At 46.8% G+C, this 23205-nt stretch overlaps 1 protein-coding gene across 1 annotated transcript in view; it reads right to left on the minus strand.

Moving 5' to 3' along the window:
• The window catches only part of LOC139267383 (lipoxygenase homology domain-containing protein 1-like), a 496361-nt gene that overhangs the window by 177534 nt on the left and 295622 nt on the right, over positions 1 to 23205 (minus strand). Inside the window, exons 22-23 of the mRNA XM_070885678.1 lie at positions 9521 to 9659; positions 5676 to 5827 (exon numbers count right to left, since the gene is read on the minus strand). Of these exons, the coding sequence (XP_070741779.1) occupies positions 5676 to 5827; positions 9521 to 9659 (291 nt within the window). The remainder of the gene's footprint in view (positions 1 to 5675; positions 5828 to 9520; positions 9660 to 23205) is intronic.

Raw genomic sequence — 23205 nt, forward strand, 5'->3', positions numbered from 1 at the left:
GCTGTCATATCTGGTGGCTTTGAGACTCTGACTGCTCTCATGCAGTCTCAACTCGATGCCACCCGACACCTCACTGTTGCCTTTGTGGCAGGGTCCACTGTGGGGGATTTTCGGTGTGGCGCCACAGCACCGACCTGAGCTACGTCAGATTGGTGGTGGTGGTAATGTGCCACCCGCTGTGAGTGACTCAGGCTCCTCGGACCAGGATACGGATGATGTGCTCCCTTAGGATCGCAGCATTTCTGGCCCCAGACCTGTCACTCCGCCAGTGCCTCCAAGCATGTAGTCGCCCGAGCCAAGTCAGACTGAACCCTCCCAGGTAGGTGCTAACCAGTCTGCAGGCGGCCAAAGCCAAAGCTGGCCGAGGAAATCTTAGAAAGACATCTGCAGCTTCCACACAGGGAACACAACAGCCTTCCCAGACCCATGAGGCAGCCTCAGGGGAGACACTGAGACGCAGTAGTCGGATAGGCACGTGTAAGAGGGGTTATAAGGAAATACACAAGGGTCACAAATGATGTTGTTCTGTTTTTTTTTGCACTGTTTTTTGTCATGTAAGTTTCGTGCTATGATACTGATAGAAACATAGAAACATAGAAAATTGGTGCAGGAGTAGGCCATTCGGCCCTTCGAGCCTGCACCGCCATTCAATGAGTTCATGGCTGAACATACAATTTTAGGACCCCATTCCTGCTTTCTCGCCATACCCCTTGATCCCCCTAGTAGTAAGGACTACATCTAACTCCTTTTTGAATATATTTAGTGAATTGGCCTCAACTACTTTCTGTGGTAGAGAATTCCACAGGTTCACCACTCTCTGGGTGAAGAAGTTTCTCTTCATCTCGGTCCTAAATGGCCTACCCCTTATCCTTAGACTGTGACCCCTGGTTCTGGACTTCCCCAACATTGGGAACATTCTTCCTGCATCTAACCTGTCTAAACCCATCAGAATTTTAAATGTTTCGATGAGATCCCCTCTCATTCTTCTGAACTCCAGTGAATACAAGCCCAGTTGATCCAGTCTTTCTTGATAAGTCAGTCCCGCCATCCCGGGAATCAGTCTGGTGAACCTTTGCTGCACTCCCTCAATAGCAAGAATGTCCTTCCTCAAGTTAGGAGACCAAAACTGTACACAATACTCCAGGTGTGGCCTCACCAAGGCCCTGTACAACTGTAGTAACACCTCCCTGCCCCTTTATTCAAATCCCCTCGCTATGAAGGCCAATATGTCATTTGCTTTCTTAACCGCCTGCTGTACCTGTATGCCAACCTTCAGTGACTGATGTACCATGACACCCAGGTCTCGTTGCACCTCCCCTTTTCCTAATCTGTCACCATTCAGATAATAGTCTGTCTCTCTGTTTTTACCACCAAAGTGGATAACCTCACATTTATCCACATTATACTTCATCTGCCATGCATTTGCCCACTCACCTAACCTATCTAAGTCATTCTGCAGCCTCTTAGCGTCCTCCTCATAGCTCACACTGCCCCTCAACTTAGTGTCATCCGCAAACTTGGAGATACTACATTTAATCCCCTCGTCTAAATCATTAATGTACAAGGTAAACAGCTGGAGCCCCAGCACAGAACCTAGCGGTACCCCACTAGTCACTGCCTGCCATTCTGAAAAGTACCCATTTACTCCTACTCTTTGCTTCCTGTCTGACAACCAGTTCTCAATCCATGTCAGCACACTATCCCCAATCCCATGTGCTTTAACTTTGCACATTAATCTCTTGTGTGGGACCTTGTCGAAAGCCTTCTGAAAGTCCAAATACACCACATCAACTGGTTCCCCCTTGTCCACTCTACTGGAAACATCCTCAAAAAATTCCAGAAGATTTGTCAAGCATGATTTCCCTTTCACAAATCCATGCTGACTTGGACCTATCACGTCACCTCTTTCCAAATGCGCTGCTATGACATCCTTAATAATTGATTCCATCATTTTACCCACTACCGATGTCAGGCTAACGGGTCTATAATTCCCTGTTTTCTCTCTCCCTCCTTTTTTAAAGTGGGGTTACATTGGCTATCCTCCACTCCATAGGAACTGATCCAGAGTCTATGGAATGTTGGAAAATGACTGTCAATGCATCCGCCATTTCCAAGGCCACCTCCTTAAGTACTCTGGGATGCAGACCATCAGGCCCTGGGGATTTATCGGCCTTCAATCCCATCAATTTCCCCAACACAATTTCCCAACTAATAAGGATTTCCCTCAGCTCCTCCTTCTTACTAGACTCTCTGACCCCTTTTATATCCGGAAGGTTGTTTGTGTCCTCCTTAGTGAATACCGAACTAAAATACTTGTTCAATTGGTCTGCCATTTCTTTGTTCCCAGTTATGACTTCCCCTGTTTCTGACTGCAGGGGACCTACATTTGTCTTTACTAACCTTTTTCTCTTTACATATCTATAGAAGCTTTTGCAGTCCATTTTAATGTTCCCTGCAAGCTTCCTCTAGTACTCTATTTTCACTGCCCTAATCAAACCCTTTGTCCTCCTCTGCTGAGTTCTAAATTTCTCCCGGGTTCGCTGCTATTTCTGGCCAATTTGTATGTCACTTCCTTAGCTTTAATACTATCCCTGATTTCCCTTGATAGCCATGGTTGAGCCACCTTCCCTTTTTTATCTTTATTTTTTGAACCTATATCTGGCCAGGTGTATAATGTGATGGTGAGCAATTATCTATGAAGGCACTCATTGGGATGGCCATGGAAAATAAAAGCTGAAGGTTCATGTGGGGATGAAATTATGTAAATTGAGCAGCAGTCAGCCGGGTCTGCACTTCCCTTGCAGGGTTAGGGTGGGGACGACGCCTCCTGGGTGGCTGGCAACGCGCATCCTGGTCCTCCACCTGCTCCTCCTCCTTCTGCGCCTCCTCCTGCTGCAGCGCCTCCTCCTGAGGTGGTACTGCTGGAGCGACCTCCAGCGGCTGTCCCCTCATGACAGCCAGGTTATGCAGCATGCAGCAGATGACCACAAATATGGAGGCCCATTCAGGCGAATGCTGCAATACGCCCCCAGACTGGTCCAGGCAACAGAATCTCTGTTTGAGGATCCCGATGCCGTGCTCAATGATGCACCTGGTGGCCGAATGAGCGTCGTTGTAGGCATGCTCGCCCGCAGTCCTGGGGTTCCAAAGGGGAGTCAGCAGCCAAATGGATATCCCTTGTTCCCAAGCAGCCAACTACCATCCTAGTTTGGCCTGGTTAAGACGGCAGGCACATTGCTCTGGCACAGGATGAAGGCATCGTGGCTGCTGCCTGGATACCTTGCATCAACTGCCAGGATTCTGCGCTGGACATTCAAGGAGTGGAATCCCTTTCTGTTAATGAGTACCTCTGGATGGTGTTGTGGCGCCCTCAGTCCAACGTGTGTGCAGTCGATGCCCCCCCTGTACCCTGGGGAACCCTGCAATCTGGACAAATCCGGCCTTCCGCTGCACCTGCATCTCCTTGGTCATCGGAAAGGAGATATATTGCAGTCTTCTCTTATACAGAGCATCGATCACCTGCCGGATGGAGCGATGGGCAGAAAATTGAGATATATTTGAAATGCCTGCAGTTGCAGACTGGAAAGAGCCGGTAGCGTAGAAGTTGAGAGTGATGGTCACTTTTGTCTCAATGCTGAGAGCTGTCCTCAGCCTTGTGTGAGGCTCCAGATCTGGGCACAGGACATTGCACAGCTCGTTCAGGATGTCCTTCCTAAATCGAAGCCTTCGCATACATTGCTGATCGCTGAGCTCCAGAAAGGAAAACTGACATCGGTACACCCTTGCATGATTGGGCCTCCTTGCCACAGGTCTGTGCTGGGCCCCTCCGATGGTAGCTGGCTGAGCGCCTTCTCCCTCTTCCTGCTGATGTTCCGAAGACTCTTCAGGCTGCTGCTGGTAAGGCTCCTCGTTCACTATCTGGTGTGGGGAGTCAGCGTACCTGACCGTCCTCCTCACACACCAGCTTCGTCCTGGCCAGCCTCTCGACGTTGAGGTCTGCAGCTATCTGCAGGCCCTTCTACATGGTGAGTAGCCATTGCTGCTACCTCCATTGCCCGCTGCCTCTGTACCCGTAGCTGATGGCGCTGCCTTCACCAGCGTGCCTCCCTGCCTCTGACAATGTGGACAAGGCATTCCCCTGTCAACACTGAGCCCATTAAGTCTGCAGGCTGGACCCTCACTAGGAGGCCTTTCTGGAGCAGAGAATGAGGCCCACAGCCACGACTAATCACTGAGAATGAAAACTTTTCCAACTCTCCAAAAGTTATCTGAATTCCACTGCCATTTTTTCAAAAGACTGCAAAGAACTCAGCAAGATTTTACACTAAAAAAGCCCGATCCCAATATACCTCCCTTTCTCCTCCGCTGGCGGTCTCGAGCATCCCTGCAAAGTGCACCGACTCAAAAAGCTGGCGGGGGCACTGTCACAAAAGAGGCAGGTTTTTTATGGTGAAAATAGGTGCCTTGGTGGAACGGCAGCGGTGCGCACTCTGATTGTGTCATCACGGCTGCAAGCCCCATACCACAGCGAAAGCTGGGGGATCGGGGCGGAAGTGGACACCGCTCCAAAAATTCCCACGCTAAATATCAGTCGTGGCGGCCATTCGACTGCAAAGCGGCGGCCATTGGATTCCGCCGCCTGGCCGCTGCAATGTGGGTAACAGACCTTATCGGGACCCTGAATTTCAGCCCCCTGGGGTCCAGAGGTGTCATATATGCCCAGCAGTTCTCAGGACAAATGATAGGAAATATGTCATATGACCTATTCCTGTCATTAGTCTTTTCTTAAAATATTCAACCTCATAGTTGGGCAGAGGTATTGTACAACTCAAATGCTACTTGTGGTGTAAAATTCCAGAAGTACATGTACCACTTAAAACTTCCTTCACCACATGCACAGGTTACGTTAGTTTACTTCTTTAACTACATAACCAGACAAGAAACTTAGGGAATTGGTAACTTGCTCTATGCAAATTCCCTTTTCTAGTTCATCTATTTGCATTGATGGCATTTAGAAAATAATTTGTATTAGCTTGCTATCCTCACTTATATTATGTTCTTTGTTAAACAACTTTGTGTGAAAACAGTTCTTTTCCATATATCCATAACTACTAGCTAGCTTCATCTTTCTAGCTGACCTTTACTCTAGAGTAATGTTCTTCCTCTGCTGATGCTCCTTTTCCAAAGGTAGGAAAATTCTCCTGGATCTCTCACTAGCATGTCACATTAGTCAACCCCAAGTGTGCATGATCTATGATGTATGATCACACAGCTTTCCTCTGGAGCATGCTTGTAAGCCGCTCTCCCAGACTGAAAGAGTCCTCCCATTTCTCCATTCACCGTCACCAAGGACTTTCATGGCTCAATCGGTAAAATAATCTTAACAAATTTGGCCCTGAGCCACCTCTTTAATGTTCTGTGTACTCCACAGCTGAACGTTTAAAGTTCAATACCACTTAAGCAAGTTTTAGTTCCTTTGAAAAGCGCTCAAGGGTGATTATTGGAGGCGTCTCATAATTGATGTCTTTTCTGCCATTTCAAAATTGTGCTTCACAAAATTACCCATTGCTAAATCACTGCCATTTTGCTTGTTGGTCACTAAATATATGAAAAAAAACATTTAATCTATTTTTCAATAAAAAAATATAGTCCATCGCATTTGCTTGCAAGCTTACCTGTCCCTTTTTGAACTGGGCAGATTTGTTAAACTTGTACAGATAACGCAGTCCAGTGTCTCCTCTTTCCCCATAGATGCAGATGTAGATGGGAAGATAAGAATCAGCTTTTTCCAAATGCCCAGTATGGATACGTACTTGGTATTTCACCACTGTCAAATGCACCACAAGAATATAAAGCCAATTACAATTATTATAGCATTAATAGAAACTGAACTTAATAAATGGCAGACCAGAAAGCATAGACTAATTGAGTAAAATTTTGGACCTAAAACATAAAATAGCAAAGGCTATTCAACCTGTCGTGCACCTTTCATCAAGCTCTGGGAAAGATTTTTTCCCGAACTGGGACCAATTCCTCCACTTCCTATTGAATTAAAAATATCCTTATTTCAAGCATGAGGGGGTGAAAAAACTTTAGAATTGAGATTTCCTTAGGCAAATAAAGCTCAGATATAATTTTCTGTCAAAGAAGATTAGGAAACAAATGTCAATGCATAAAGTTCACGCACCCTCTGTGCTGAGATTAAGGTAGTAAAGTTCTGACTAAAAGAAACCTGAGTTTCATAGAACTCATCGGTTCAACACAAATTTGTGCAAGATCAAATAAAAATTTCATCTGAGGAATAAAAGGTTGTACCTTCCTTTTGTAAAAATGGTCATCACTGATTGGCCAATTTTCCTGGCTGTAGGGTAAAAGCAGCTGCAATTGTAGCATTTTCCTGCATCCTGAAGCTTGCAGAATGCCATGCAGACCTCGCTGAATTCAGTGAGGTCATCTAACTTAAATATTTTAGACAGTTCCTGTGCATTTCCCAGAGTGCAGGGAGATGCTATGGTAACAGGTGGGTGGGGAATCCAGCAGAATTTAAAGATCACTTTTTCTTGGATCCTAACTCTGGCACAAAGATCATTACAGGAGCAGGTGGTAGGACTGCCTCTTCACCAAAGAAAGCCTGGACGTGCAGCACAAAAAGTGGCCATTTTTGGGGGCCAAGAGAAACGCTTCCACATGAGCCAATGTGCAGTGTGCATGGCAGGAGGTAGTCACCCATGTTAATTTATTCTCCTATGTTCATAGGTCATGGAAGCATATGAAAAATAAATTATTTGGTGTGAGAAAGAGTGCTGTGCTGCATGCACCCAAAGGATGCAACAACATGAGAGACTAGCATTTTAACCAGGTGAAAAATCATCATCATAAAGCCTCAGTGATGGCACACATGTAGCAATCAAAGCCCCTTAAGAATAATCTGGTGGCATATATGAATTAGGCAAGCCTTTCATTCCATCAATGCACAGACTGTATCGGACCACAGGATCAGATTAATTCAGTGAATGCGTGGTACCCCAGCAGCAACTACAATGCCTTCATTTTGCAGCAGTCCACTGTGAGAGCACAATTTCTATAAGGTCACCAACTCAGTCAAATGATCAAGCAGCAAATGCTTTTAAAGTTGTTTTTTCCATCAGAGGTTCCAGTTATTGTTCTAACTTAATGTTTAATTCTGTTGTTATGACTGTGATTTGTTTACTGTGGACTGGCGAGGTAGCTCCACCTGCAACTGGACTCCTGGGTCGCTCCACAAATGATGGTTCTGTTTCCTACTGATTTTTCTGGTTTCTCCTGAAAAGCATTCCACCTTTAGTTCCTACCATGTAGAATCTAAAGCCCCAATTTTTACCCCTGTGCCTAATGATAATGGGGTGTGCAAGGGGTTAAAATATCAGTAGCGTGACAGTCACCTTGCCCATGGCACACTTGCCTTCTGCACCATTTTAACAGGCACATTTTGGGCAGAAAGCGAGGTCCTCATTGAAAGGCAAAAATCGGGGTCTGATTACTTTATTCAGGCCGCGATGCCATTTTAACTAATTCTCAGTGAGGTGCTAGACTCACTAGAGAAACCCGGTGCCAAGGAGCAACAGACCCAGAAGAGGGCAGAGAAGACTTTTTTCCCCCGTGTAGTCCTAGGACTTCACTGTCCCGGTTTTCCCCTCCCCTCCCACTCACCTCCATCCCCCTCCCGATCCACTTACCTTAACACCAGGGACTGTTCCTGTGAGTCTCTAGCAGTGGCCTTTTGCCACCCTCAGCCTTGCATCATTGACACCGCGTTTGCGGGGGAGCAATTAGACCCTTTGTATTTAAATAAGACCCCGGAGTAAAAATGACCTAGCTTCGTGTGCCAAGTCCAAATCGGATCTTTACATCCACTTACTGTTGTACTTGGCATCAGTTACCTTTTCCTGATGGTTAAATTCAAACAATTCTCCTTCTATAAGCTTATTTGGTTATTTTATTACATGCAAATACAGTTTGGAATCATCGACCCCAAAATTAATTGGGAGACACGCTTGGGATCTGATATCACGCGGGAAACCCTAAAGTAAGTTCAGGGCATGTCAGTGGCTTTTTAACGCAGCCACCTCATAATAATTTTACTTCTGGGTTTCCACTCAGCAGCAACCCCAACTCCAGTATTTAAAGGGATAATCCAAAGATACAAGTTGAAGGAGTTGGAATTAGCAGGAAGAAAAGTGTATTACAACAACAATAACTTGTATTTATATACCGTCTTTAACGTAGTGAAATGTCTGAAGGCGCTTCACAGGAGTATTATGAGACAAAAAAAAAATTTGACACTAAACAATATAGGGAGAAATTAGGGCAGGTGACCAAAAGCTTGGTCAAAGAGGTAGCTTTGAAGGAAGAAAGAGAGTTAGCGAGGCAGAGAGGATTAGGCAGGGAATTCCAGAGCTTAGGGCGTAGGCAACAGAAGGCACGTCCACCAATGGTTGAGCGATTATAATCAGGGATGCTCAAGAGAGCAGAATTATAGGAGTGCAGACATATTGGAGGTCTGAACCCAAACTGAGCATCGGTGAGCAGGTTATTGGTAAGTAAATGCTGTTTGATAGCACTGTCGACGACACCTTCTATTACTTTACTGATGATTGAGAGTAGACTGATGGGATGGTAATTGGCCGGATTGGATTTGTCCTGCTTTTTGTGGACAGGACATTCCTGGGCAGTTTTCCACTTTCTCAGGTAAATGCCAGTATTGTAGCTGTACTGGAAACTTGGCTAGAGGCGCGACAAGTTCTGGAGCACAAGTCTTTAGCATGACAGCCAGGATGTTGTCGGGGCCCATAGCCTTTGCTGTATCCAATGCATTCAGCAGTTTCTTCATGTCACGTGCAGTATATCGACTTGGCTGAAAATGGTTGCAAACGCTTCAGCCTTGTCTTTTGCACTTGCATGCTGGGCTCTGCCATCATTAAGGATGGGGATATTCATGGAGCCTACTCCTCCCATTAGCTGTTCAATTGTTCACTATCATTCACAACTGAATATGGCAGAACAGCAGAGCTTTCATCTGATCCGTTGATTGTTGATATGTTAACAGACAACCCGCCTCTCCCAAGGTGGTTGCGTACATGCAGCCTAATGAACTGGAGTGAAACCTGGAAGTTGGTGGGTTGGTGCTGGCTTTCCAAGCCGCTGTCAATTTCCCTGGTTTTGTACCTCAACCCTAACCCTTCATGGTACAACTGAAAAGAATAACGATAATTCAAAGAGAGGTCGATTAATGTTCGATACTATTCAGTAGCTGTCTAGTTACAAATGTTGTAATAAATGCATATAATAAATATATATATATAAGACATATAATAAATGCACATTTATCTGTGATTCCATGCAGTGGGAATTAAAATCTGTTATGGTTAGAAGCTTGTCTTGTTGGAATTGTCAAACAACTGGTATTTTCATTAATTACCCTGGCTAGAGTACCACTGGTGGCTGTTTAGCAGCCTGCCCTTTTAGACAGGAATTTCCATACCTGGATATACTGGCTTCCCATCATGTTCTCTTGCGAGAGAAACTTCACGCACAATTTGTCCATCATCGTGCTGTCTTGATAACCACCTTCCTGCATTAAATTTCAAAATCTGTCCACTATTTTCTTGCTTCATCAATACCTGCAAGAAAAGTTTACTTTTTGCAGAATTCTTTGCATGCAAAATTAGTCCTGTATTTAATAATATAAAATCACTTTTCCAACTTTCTACCAATGGTGAGCAGTGGACTATTAAACAATAGGGTAGAAATTCCATTTCTGTGTTCGCCAGCTGTGATTTTCTGTCAATTCACATAAATGGAGAGGCGGGAGTCGAGAGAGGCAGCGGCAGCGGCAGCGGCCTCGGCCTATACCTATAAAAGGCTCAGCAGTCCGGGGAGCGTCGAGAGAGGCGGGAGTCGAGAGAGGCGTACTTGTGCAGCTCCAGCTGAGAGAAGTCAAAAAAGAAGTAGAAAGAAATCAAAAGGTGACGTCACAGCCAACGTGGTAAGTGATTGGCTGCTGATTGGTGAGTAGTTTTTCTTTTTCTTTATTAATCAGTAACTTTTAACATTGTTGTCGCCAATTTAAGTGTACCTAAGGGTTAAGTCATGGCAGGACAGCTCGGTCACGTGATATGCTCCTCCTGTACCATGTGGGAACACGGGGACAACACCAGTGTCCCTGACGACTACATGTGCGGGAAGTGTGTCCACCTCCGGCTACTGACGGTCCGCGTTGCGGAGTTGGAGCTGAAGGTGGATTCACTCTGGAGCATCCACGATGCTGAGAACGACGTGAGTAGCACGTGTAGCGAGTTGGTCTTACCGCAGGAGAAGGGTCCACAGCCAGCGAGGCAATGGAAGACCAGCAGGAAAAGTAGTGCAAGGAAGGTAGTGCAGGGGTCCCCTGTGGTCATCCCACTGCAAAACAGATACACTGCTTTGAGTGCTGTTGAGGGGGATGACTCATCAGGAGCGGGCAGCAGCAGCCAAGTTCATGGCACCGTGGCTGGCTCTGTTGCACAGGAGGGCAGGAAAAAGAGAGGGCGAGCGATAGTGATAGGGGATTCAATTGTAAGGGGAATAGATAGCCGTTTCTGCGGCTGCAACCGAGACTCCAGGATGGTATGTTGCCTCCCTGGTGCAAGGGTCAAGGATGTCTCGGAGCGGGTGCAGAACATTCTAAAAATGGAGGGAGAACAGCCAGTTGTCGTGGTGCACGTTGGTACCAATGACATAGGTAAAAAAAGGGATGAGTTCCTACGAAATGAATTTAAGGAGCTAGGAGCTAAATTAAAAAGTAGGACCTCAAAAGTAGTAATCTCGGGATTGCTACCAGTGCCACGTGCTAGTCAGAGTAGGAATCGCAGGATAGCTCAGATGAATACGTGGCTTGAGCAATGTTGCAGCAGGGAGGGATTCAAATTCCTGGGGCATTGGAACCGGTTCTGGGGGAGGTGGGACCAGTACAGTCCGGACGGTCTGCACCCTGGGCAGAATCGGAACCAATGTCCTCGGGGGAGTGTTTGCTAGTGCTGTTGGGGAGGAGTTAAACTAATATGGCAGGGGGATGGGAACCAATGCAGGGAGATAGAGGGAAACAAAAAGGAGGCAAAAACAAAAGACAGAAAGGAGATGAGGAAAAGTGGAGGGCAGAGAAACCCAAGGCAAAGAACAAAAAGGGCCATTGTACAGCAAAATTCTAAAAGGACAGAGGGTGTTAAAAAAACAAGCCTAAAGGCTTTGTGTCTTAATGCAAGGAGTATCCGCAATAAGGTGGATGAATTAACTGTGCAAATAGATGTTAACAAATATGATGTGATTGGGATTACGGAGACGTGGCTCCAGGATGATCAGGGCTGGGAACTCAACATCCAGGGGTATTCAACATTCAGGAAAGATAGAATAAAAGGAAAAGGAGGTGGAGTAGCATTGCTGGTTAAGGAGGAGATTAAGGCAATAGTTAGGAAGGACATTAGCTTGGATGATGTGGAATCTATATGGGTAGAGCTGCAGAACACCAAAGGGCAAAAAACGTTAGTGGGAGTTGTGTACAGACCTCCAAACAGTAGTAGTGATGTTGGGGAGGGCATCAAACATGAAATTAGGGGTGTGTGCAATAAAGGTGCAGCAGTTATAATGGGTGACTTTAATATGCACATAGATTGGGCCAACCAAACTGGAAGCAATACGGTGGAGGAGGATTTTCTGGAGTGCATAAGGGATGGTTTTTTAGACCAATATGTCGAGGAACCAACTAGGGGGGAGGCCATCTTAGACTGGGTGTTATGTAATGAGAGAGGATTAATTAGCAATCTCGTTGTGCGAGGCCCCTTGGGGAAGAGTGACCATAATATGGTGGAATTCTGCATTGGGATGGAGAATGAAACAGTTAATTCAGAGACCATGGTCCAGAACTTAAAGAAGGCTAACTTTGAAGGTATGAGGCGTGAATTGGCTGGGATGGATTGGCGAATGATACTTAAGGGGTTGACTGTGGATGGGCAATGGCAGACATTTAGAGACCGCATGGATGAACTACAACAATTGTACATTCCTGTCTGGCATAAAAATAAAAAAGGGAAGGTGGCTCAACCGTGGCTATCAAGGGAAATCAGGGATAGTATTAAAGCCAAGGAAGTGGCATACAAATTGGCCAGAAATAGCAGTGAACCTGGGGACTGGGAGAAATTTAGAACTCAGCAGAGGAGGACAAAGGGTTTGATTAGGGCAGGGAAAATGGAGTATGAGAAGAAGCTTGCAGGGAACATTAAGACGGATTGCAAATGTTTCTATAGATATGTAAAGAGAAAAAGGTTAGTAAAGACAAACGTAGGTCCTCTGCAGTCAGAATCAGGGGAAGTCATAACGGGGAACAAAGAAATGGCGGACCAATTGAACAAGTACTTTGGTTCGGTATTCACGAAGGAGGACACGAACAACCTTCCGGTTATAAAAGGGGTCGGGGGGTCTAGTAAGGAGGAGGAACTGAGGGAAATCCTTATTAGCCGGGAAATTGTGTTGGGGAAATTGATGGGATTGAAGGCCGATAAATCCCCAGGGCCTGATGGACTGCATCCCAGAGTACTTAAGGAGGTGGCCTTGGAAATAGTGGATGCGTTGACAGTCATTTTCCAACATTACATTGACTCTGGATCAGTTCCTATGGAGTGGAGGGTAGCCAATGTAACCCCACTTTTTAAAAAAGGAGGGAGAGAGAAAACAGGGAATTATAGACCGGTCAGCCTGACATCGGTAGTGGGTAAAATGATGGAATCAATTATTAAGGATGTCATAGCAGTGCATTTGGAAAGAGGTGACATGATAGGTCCAAGTCAGCATGGATTTGTGAAAGGGAAATCATGCTTGACAAATCTTCTGGAATTTTTTGAGGATGTTTCCAGTAGAGTGGATAAGGGAGAACCAGTTGATGTGGTATATTTGGACTTTCAGAAGGCGTTCGACAAGGTCCCACACAAGAAATTGATGTGCAAAGTTAGAGCACATGGGATTGGGGGTAGTGTACTGACATGGATTGAGAACTGGTTGTCAGACAGGAAGCAAAGAGTAGGAGTAAATGGGTACTTTTCAGAATGGCAGGCAGTGACTAGTGGGGTACCGCAAGGTTCTGTGCTGGGGCCCCAGCTGTTTACACTGTACATTAATGATTTAGATGAGGGGATTAAATGTAGTATCTCCAAATTTGCGGATGACACTAAGTTGGGTGGCAGTGTGAGCTGCGAGGAGGATGCTGTGAGGCTGCAGAGCGACTTGGATAGGTTAGGTGAGTGGGCAAATGCATGGCAGATGAAGTATAATGTGGATAAATGTGAGGTTATCCACTTTGGTGGTAAAAACAGAGAGACAGACTATTATCTGAATGGTGACAGATTAGGAAAAGGGGAGGTGCAAAGAGACCTGGGTGTCATGGTACATCAGTCATTGAAGGTTGGCATGCAGGTGCAGCAGGCGGTTAAGAAAGCAAATGGCATGTTGGCCTTCATAGCAAGGGGATTTGAGTACAGGGGCAGGGAGGTGTTGCTACAGTTGTACAGGGCATTGGTGAGGCCACACCTGGAGTATTGTGTACAGTTTTGGTCTCCTAACCTGAGGAAGGACATTCTTGCTATTGAGGGAGTGCAGCGAAGGTTCACCAGACTGATTCCCGGGATGGCGGGACTGACCTATCAAGAAAGACTGGATCAACTGGGCTTGTATTCACTGGAGTTCAGAAGAATGAGAGGGGACCTCATAGAAACATTTAAAATTCTGACGGGGTTAGACAGGTTAAATGCAGGAAGAATGTTCCCAATGTTGGGGAAGTCCAGAACCAGAGGTCACAGTCTAAGGATAAGGGGTAAGCCATTTAGGACCGAGATGCGGAGGAACTTCTTCACCCAGAGAGTGGTGAACCTGTGGAATTCTCTACCACAGAAAGTTGTTGAGGCCAATTCACTAAATATATTCAAAAAGGAGTTAGATGAGGTCCTTACTACTAGGGGGATCAAGGGGTATGGCGAGAAAGCAGGAATGGGGTACTGAAGTTGAATGTTCAGCCATGAACTCATTGAATGGCGGTGCAGGCTAGAAGGGCCGAATGGCCTACTCCTGCACCTATTTTCTATGTTTCTATGTTTCTATGAAAGTTGTGGGCTGATGACTACAGAAGTGGTATTTACAGTGTGCCGGGGAAGGAACGGGAATCCGTTCCCAGGAGGAAAACCTGAAAATGCCGGGAACGTAGAGGTCCTGTCAAATTTAATGGTAGAATCTCATTATCATTTCTTTACTCCGTTTCCCACCCGGCAGCCAACCAGGTTCCAAAGTGCATTACAGCTAATGAAGGGTAGTCACTGTTGTAATGGAGGAAACGCAGCAGCCAAATTGCACACAGCAAGCTTCTACAAACAGCAATGACATAATGGCCAGATAATCTGTTTTAGTGATATTGATTGAGGGATAAATATTGGCCAGGGCACCGGAAGAACTCCCCTGCTCATCTTCGAATAGAAATGAGCACAAAACTGGGAAAAAAGCTGTCGTTGTCTCTGTCCTGCATATGCCTGGTTGTAAAATAGGTGCCTAGGAGCTGATCTTATAGAAGTATACAAGCTAGTTAAAGGAATGGAACAGGTAAAACCAGAATACTATTTAAATTAAATTGTGAGATTAGGACAATGGCTCACAGTTTAAGGTAAATCGAAAAGACTGATATCATAAAAGTCTCCTGTAAAAGATTAACCAACACATGGACTGGATTTCCAGATACAGCAGAGGAGGCAAAAAACTATGGAATCATTTATGAAACAATTACCGTATATACTCGCGTATCATGCGACTTTTGAAGACCTAAATTGTAACCTAAATTTGGGGGGTCGCATGATACGCGAGATACAAAATTTGCGGGTGTGAAGTGCTGGCCAAGATTAGGCTGTTAGGCTGTTAAGCAGGCCGTATCCACGCTGAATCTCGGCATGCTCCAACAATCCTCTATGTAAAGACATTTCTCTTGGTTTCTCCTCTCACTCTCCATGATTGTAAATCGAATATCCCTGGTTGATATTAGTTCCTCGATACTCATGACCAAATCATTAGTTTATGTGGAAAACAAGCCAAGTTCCTGCAGCACACCACTAACTACATCCTCCCAATGCAAAAAAAAATCCATTTGACTCCTGCTGAAATTCTTCTCTTCAGGGGGAGAGAGAGTCGCGGAGGTCGGGGGGGGAGAGTCGCGGAGGTCGGGGGGGAGAGAGAGTCGCGGAGGTCGGGGGGGAGAGAGAGTCGCGGAGGTCGGGGGGGGAGAGTCGCGGAGGTCGGGGGGGAGAGAGTCGCGGAGGTCGGGGGGGGAGAGAGAGTCGCGGAGGTCGGGGGGGGAGAGAGAGTCGCGGAGGTCGGGGGGGGAGAGAGAGTCCCGGAGGTCGGGGGGGGAGAGAGAGTCGCGGAGGTCGGGGGGGGAGAGAGAGTCGCGGAGGTCGGGGGGGGAGAGAGAGTCGCGGAGGTCGGGGGGGAGAGAGAGTCGCGGAGGTCGGGGGGGGAGAGTCGCGGAGGTCGGGGGGGGAGAGAGAGTCGCGGAGGTCGGGGGGGGAGAGAGAGTCGCGGAGGTCGGGGGGGGAGAGTCGCGGAGGTCGGGGGGGAGAGAGAGTCGCGGAGGTCGGGGGGGGGAGAGAGAGTCGCGGAGGTCGGAGGGGAGAGAGAGTCGCGGAGGTCGGGGGGGGAGAGAGAGTCGCGGAGGTCGGGGGGGAGAGAGAGTCACGGAGGTCGGGGGGGAGAGAGTCGCGGAGGTCGGGGGGGGAGAGAGAGTCCCGGAGGTCGGGGGGGGAGAGAGAGTCGCGGAGGTCGGGGGGGGAGAGAGAGTCGCGGAGGTCGGTGGGGGAGAGAGAGTCGCGGAGGTCGGGGGGGGGGAGAGAGTCGCGGAGGTCGGGGGGGAGAGAGTCGCGGAGGTCGGGGGGGGGAGAGAGAGTCGCGGAGGTCGGGGGGGAGAGAGTCGCGGAGGTCGGGGGGGGGTAGAGAGAGTCGCGGAGGTCGGGGGGGGGGAGAGAGTCGCGGAGGTCGGGGGGGAGAGAGTCGCGGAGGTCGGGGGGGAGAGAGTCGCGGAGGTCGGGGGGGGGGGAGAGAGAGTCACGGAGGTCCGGGGGGGAGAGAGAGTCGCGGAGGTCGGGGGGGGAGAGTACGGAGAGAGAGCACGGAGAGAGAGTACGGGGACAGAGTACGGAGAGAGAGCACGGAGAGAGAGCACTGAGAGAGAGCAGAATCCACTCGATGTTTCATGTTAAGGTCTGTATTCGATCTCAAAAAAGTGACTCGCATGATACATGAGATATATGGTAAAATCATGTTTTGGGGACGAAAATTTAGGGGTCGCATGATACGCGAGATCGCCGGATACGCGAGTATATACGGTAGATGGTGGGAATGTAGGGTCTTTCTAGTGGCCTAGTCCTCATCCATAATTTCTTTTTGTAATCTCAAAAATGAACTAGTTTATAACAGTTCTCTGGCTGTTCAATCTGTACTTACTGCTTATTAAGAACAATTAAGAGGTTGTTAATGAACTGTCATGCTTACAGATGCTGTGTTTCATTGGGGGAAATAAATTCTACCATGGTGTACTATGCAGTGCAATGGCCAGGATTTATCCCTTCATCAGAACAGCTTTCAACAGAGAACTAACTGAAGCAGTGAATGGCAGACTGAAGAGAATGCAGGCATCTCATTGCTGAGATTACACACCTATCAGTTGCTGACTTTGCTGACCTAACCTACCCCAGTTCCTTCAAAATCTTTGGAGAGCACATTCAACTATCAGAATAGCAAGCTTAAAATTCACAAAGTACTGCTATGGGTGTGTACACTGACAACAAATTATTTTGGCACATTTTGTTCTAAAATATGCCTTTAAAAAGCCAAAACATAATGTCAATCTTATAATGTAACAATTAATCTCATAGTATAATAGCAATGCATGGCTGAACAATGACCTTTTCACTCATTCAGCTTGTGGGAACACCTTCATTCACAAATGCAACTAGCAGAAATTTGCAACTTAATCTGCCAAATATATCTATGCTTTCATTTAAAAAAAAGCTAGCCTGCAGTTAGAAGTGTCAAATTATCAAAGTTACAAATGAAATGCATATACAGTGCTAAGGGGCCAGTGTGCAATTCAATGATAATCGCATGCTGTCCGTGTTATGTATGTAAACACTGTAACTGTGTAAGGCTTGCCAGCAGAAGGCGCAACTGTTGGAGGCCCAAGGGTCACCTGCACACCTCGTGCAAGGGAGTATAAAAGGAGTGCTGGTTCGGCACTCTGGAGTTGTATTAAAGTGACTAAGGTCACATCAGTTTTAGCTCACAGTACTCAGTCTTGTGGAGTTCTTCCTTACGTAACAATTGGCAACGAGTAACAGATTACGAAATTTCACGCGGTCATGGCTGCCATTGGTATTTTAGAGAGATTTGTAGAGGGTGATGATTTGTATAGGGGAAGCCTCGTTGAGCGTCTCGACCAGTAATTTGTGGCTAATGAGCTGGATGGGGACGATAAAGCGATCAAGCGCAGGGTGATTCTCTTCACCGTGTGTGGGTCCACAATATATGGCCTCATCAAGAATCTGCTAGCACCGGAGAAACCAGCGGAGAAGACATATACAGAGTTGTGAATGCTGGTTTGGAACCACCTCAAACCGAAGGAGAGCGTCTTAATGGCCAGGTATCGCTTCTACACGCACCACCGCTCCGAGGGCCAGTACGTGGCGAGTTATGTCGCTGACCTGAGACGCCTTGTGGGAACTTGTGAATTTGTTGGATTTTTGGGGGAAATGTTGCGGGACTTTTTTGTGCTCAGCATTGGCCACGAGGTCATTCTTCACAAGCTGCTGTTCGCCGAATCCCTAGACCTGAGCAAGGCCTTCACGATAGCCCAGGCATTCATATTAACGAGTGATAATACCAGACAGATATCTTCCCAGCATCAAAGCTCACTGGCAAGTACTGTGCTTAAATAATGTCGCTAGCAGGCAGAACTGCCTATGGCAGGGTCTACACGTCTGCGGCTGCAAGACCCAGGATAACTCAGAGTCCGCCATCGGGCATGAATGCAAATCCATTAGCACCATGTTGGCTCTGCGGGGGTAATCATCGAGCCTATCAATGTCAATTCAAGCACTACATGTGCAAAGGCTGCGAAACAATGGGGCACCTCCAGCGAATGTGCAAGAGTGCTGCGACTCACCACGTGGCAGACGATGATCGATCCGGCGCGGATCACGCAGAACAAACAAGAGAGGCAACTCAACCCGAGGAGGAAGAGTAGGGAGTACACACCTTCACCACCAAGAGCCTCCCTATCATGCTGAAAGTCAAATTGAACGGTATTCCGGTATCAATGGAGTTGGACATGGGGGCAAGTCAGTCAATTCTCAGAAGGCTTTTGAGAAACAGTGGGGGAACAAGGCACAAAGGCCCAAACTGAGCCCAATTCAGACAAAGCTGCGCACCTATACCTAAGAGCTCATACCAGTCATTGGCACTGCGGCAGTTAAGGTATTGTACGATGGAGCTGTGCATGATTTATCACTGTGGATTGTACCAGGCAATGGCCCAACGCTATTCAGCAGAAGCTGGCTGGGAATGATTCGATGGAACTGGGACAACATCAAAGCACTATCTTCAGTGGATGATGCCTTGTGCACCCAAGTGCTGAGAAAGTTTCCGTCACTATTTGAACCAGGCATTGGCAACTTCACAGGCGCCAAGGTATAGATCCATCCAATCCCCAATGCAAGGCCCATTCATCATATGGCATAAGGTTCCATATATGATGAGGGAGAAAGTCGAGATTGAACTGGACAAACTTCAATGAGAGGGAATCATATCGCCAATCGAGTTCAACGAGTGGGCCAGTCCAATTGTTCCGGTGTTGAAAAGCTATGGCACGGTCAGAATCTGCAGAGACTACAAGGTAACGATCAACCGAGTCTCGTTAAAAGACCAGTACCCGCTACCAAAGGCGGATGATCTGTTCGTAACATTAGCGGGGGGGGGGGGGGAAGTCGTTCACCAAGTTGGACCTAACCTCCACCTACATGACACAGGAGTTGGCTGAATCTTCGAAAAGATTGACGTGCATCAACACACACAAAGGACTGTTTATATACCACAGGTGCCCTTTTGGGATTCACTTGGCTGCTGCCATCTTCCAGAGGAACATGGAGAGTCTGCTGAAATCGGTTCCGCACACCAGTGTCTTTCAAGACGACATCCTGATCACCGGTCGTAACACCACCGAACACCTGCACAACCTAAGTTGACAAGACAGAGTGGGACTCAGGCTGAAACGCTTCAAGTGTGTTTTCCTGGCGCCAGAGGTCGAATTTTTGGGGAGAAAGATTGCGGCAGACGGCATCAGACCCACGGACTCAAAGACAGAGGCCATCAAGAATGCACCCAGACCACAGAATGTGACGGAGCTGTGTTTGTTCCTGGGACACCTCAATTATTTGGTAACTTTCTACCTGGGTTAAGCACTTTGCTGGAACCGTTGCACATGTTGCTACGAAAGGGTGACGACTGGGTTTGGGGTAAATCTCAAGAGACAGCTTTTGAGAAAGCCAGAAACCTACTTCGTTCTAATAAGTTACTTGTACTGTATGACCCGTGTAAACGATTAGTGCTAGCTTGTGATACATCTTCGTACGGGGTCGGCTGTGTGGTACAGCAAACCAATGTATCGGGCAAACTTCAACCGGTTGCATGCGCATCTAGAAGTCTGCCTAAGGCTGAAAGAGCCTACAGTCGAGAAAGAGGCATTGGTATGTGTATATGGGGTTCAGAAAATGCACCAATACCTATTTGGACTTCGGTTTGAGCTTGAAACCGACCGCAAACCGTTCATTTCGCTGTTTTCAGAAAGCAAAGGTATAAACACCAATGCTTCATCCCGCATCCAAAGATGGGCACTAACATTGTCCGCCTATGACTATGTTATCTGCCACAGACCAGGCACGGAGAACTATGCTGATGCCCTCAGTCGGCTACCATTGTCCACTACCGGGGTGGAAATGGCGCAGCCTGCAGACTTGCTTCTGGTCATGGATGCTTTTGAGAGTGAGGGGTCACCTCAAACTATCAAGAGCATAAAATGCATGATGGAAGGCTCTTTGCAGACCCGCTTATCTCGGGTTCTGCTCAGCTATCGGACGCGACCCCATTCTGGAGTTCCCCCTGCAGAATTGTTAATGAAGAGAGCACTCAAAACCAGGCTCTCCCTAGTCCACCCGGATCTAAATGATCATGTGGAAACCCGGCGTCACCGGCAAAACATGTACCACGATCGTGCGGCTGTATCGCGTGACATTAATGCTAACAACCCTGTGTTTGTCCTGAATTACGGTCATGGTCCTAAATGGGTCGCTGGCACTGTCTTGGCCAAGGAAGGGAATAGAGTGTTTATAGTCAAACTACTGAATGAACAATGTGCAGAAAGCATTTGGATCAGACCAAACTGCGGTTCACCGACAACCAGGAACAACCTGAAGAGGACGTCACCATCATCGATCCACCAACACACACCCAACCAGCAATCGACCTCGCTGTCAATCAATAGGATGAACCCACCAGTCCTGTCAGACCAGCCACGCCGCAGTGCAGCAATGGTCCGACCAACTCACCCATGCCAGAGTCTGAACTCAGACGATCAACCAGGGAGCGTAGGGCCCCAGATCGTCTCAACTTGTAAATAATTTACGAGAATGTTGCCAGGACTGGAGAATTTTAGCTATGAGGAAAGATTGGATAGGCTGGGGATGTTTTCTTTGGAACAGAGGAGGCTGAGGGGAGACTTGATTGAGGTATATAAAATTATGAGGGACCTAGATAGAGTGGATATCAAAGACTTTGGGGGGGGGGGTGATATTATGTATGTCAACATTGTAACTGTGTAAGACTTGCCACCAGAGGGCGCAACTGTTGGAGGCCTAAGGGCCACCTGCACACTTTGTGCGCGGGAGTATAAAAGGTTGTCTGCCATGCTGCTTACGTACTCTGGAGTTGCATTAAAGAGACTAAGGTCACATCAGTTTTAGCTTACAGTACTGAGTCTTGTGGAGTTCTTCCATAATTAACAGTCCGTGATGCTCTTCAGGTTGTATAGAAGTTGGGCCAGATCAGGCTGGCAATATCAGTAGCTGACAAAGAGCAATGTTGGGAGTGGTATGGCCTCGTGCCCCGCCGTCCTCACCTCCAAAAATTGCCAATATTGTTTTTGTTTTGTCAGCCAGCCCCTCAAACCACAAGCTTATGAGCCTTTTAAATCATAGAATCATAGAAATGTACGGCACAGAAGGAGGCCATCCAGCTCATTGTGTCCGTGTCGGCCGAAAAAGAACTATCCAGGCTAATCCCACTGTCCAGCTCTTGGTGCCTAACCTTCTAGATTATAGCACTTTAAGTGTGTATCCAAGTACTTTTTAAATGTGATTAGGGTTTCTGCCTCTATTATCCTTTCAAGCAGTGAGTTCCAGACCCCCACCACTATCTGGGTGAAAAAAGTTCCACTTTAAATCTATACCCCCTGGTTATTGACCTCTCTGCTAAGGAAGGTCCTTCCTATCCACTCTATCTAGGTCCCTCATAATTTTATATACCTCAATCAAGTCTCCCCTCAACCTCCTCTGTTCCAAAGAAAACATCCCCAGCCTATTCCCAGGGAAGAGTGACCATACTATGGTAGAATTCTTTATTAAGATGGAGAGTGACAGTGTTAATTCCGAAACTAGGGTCCTGAATTTAAGGAAAGGTAACTTCGATGGCATGAGACGTGAATTAGCTAGGATAGATTGGCAAATGATACTTAAAGGGTTGACAGTGGATAGGCAATGGCAGACATTTATAGATTACATAGATGAACTTCAACAATTGTACATCCCTGTCTGGAATAAAAATAAAACGGGGAAGGTAGCTCAACCGTGGTTAACAAAGGAAATTAGGGATAGTGTTAAATCCAAGGAAGAGGCATATAAACTGGCCAGAAAAAGCAGCAAACCGGAGGACTAGGAGAAATTTAGAATTCAGCAGAGGAGGACAAAGGGTCTAATTAGGAGGGGGAAAATAGAGTATGAGAGGAAGCTTGCAGGGAACATAAAAACTGACTGCAAAAGTTTCTATAGATATGTGAAGAGAAAAAGATTAGTGAAGACCAATGTAGGTCCTTTGCAGTCAGAATCAGGTGAATTTATAATGAGAAACAAAGAAATGGCAGACCAATTGAACAAATACTTTGGTTCTGTCTTCACAAAGGAAGACACAAATAACCTTTCGGAAATACCTGGGGTTCGAGGGTCTAGCGAAAAGGAGGAACTGAAGGAAATCCTTATTACTCAGGAAATTGTATTAGGGGAATTGATGGGATTGAAGGCTGAGAAATCCCCAGGGCCTGATATACTGCATCCCAGAGTACTTAAGGAAGTGGCCCTAGAAATAGTGGATGCATTGGTGATCATTTTCCAACATTCTATTGACTCTGGATCAGTTCCTATGGACTGGAGGGTAGCTAATGTAACACCACTTTCTAAAAAAGGAGGGAGAGAAAACAGGGAATTATCAACCATTTAGCCTGACATCGGTGGTGGGGAAAATGTTGTAATCAATTATTAAAGATGAAATAGCAGTGCATTTGGAAAGCAGTGACAGGATCGGTCCAAGTCAGCATGGATTTATGAAAGGGAAATCATGCTTGACAAATCTTCTAGAATTTTTTGAGGATGTAACGAGTAGAGCGGACAAGGGAGAACCAGTGGATGTGGTGTATTTGGACTTTCAAAAGGCTTTTGACAAGATCCCACTCAAGAGATTAGTGTGCAAAATTAAAGCACATGGTATTGGGGGTAATGTATTGACGTGGATAGAGAACTGGTTTGCAGACAGGAAGCAGAGAGTTGGAATAAACGGGTCCTTTTCAGAATGGCAGGCAGTGACTAGTGGGGTGCCGCAGGGCTCAGTGCTGGGACCCCAGCTATTTACAATATACATCAATGATTTGGATGAACAAATTGAGTGTAATATCTCCAAGTTTGCAGATGACACTAAGCTGAGTGGCAGTGTGAGCTGTGAGGAGGATGTTAAGAGGCTGCAGGGTGACTTGGACAGGTTTGGTGAGTGGGCAAATGCATGGCAGATGTAGTA

The sequence above is a fragment of the Pristiophorus japonicus genome, chromosome 1 (genome assembly GCF_044704955.1).
Source record: "Pristiophorus japonicus isolate sPriJap1 chromosome 1, sPriJap1.hap1, whole genome shotgun sequence".
Taxonomy (NCBI): domain Eukaryota; kingdom Metazoa; phylum Chordata; class Chondrichthyes; family Pristiophoridae; genus Pristiophorus; species Pristiophorus japonicus.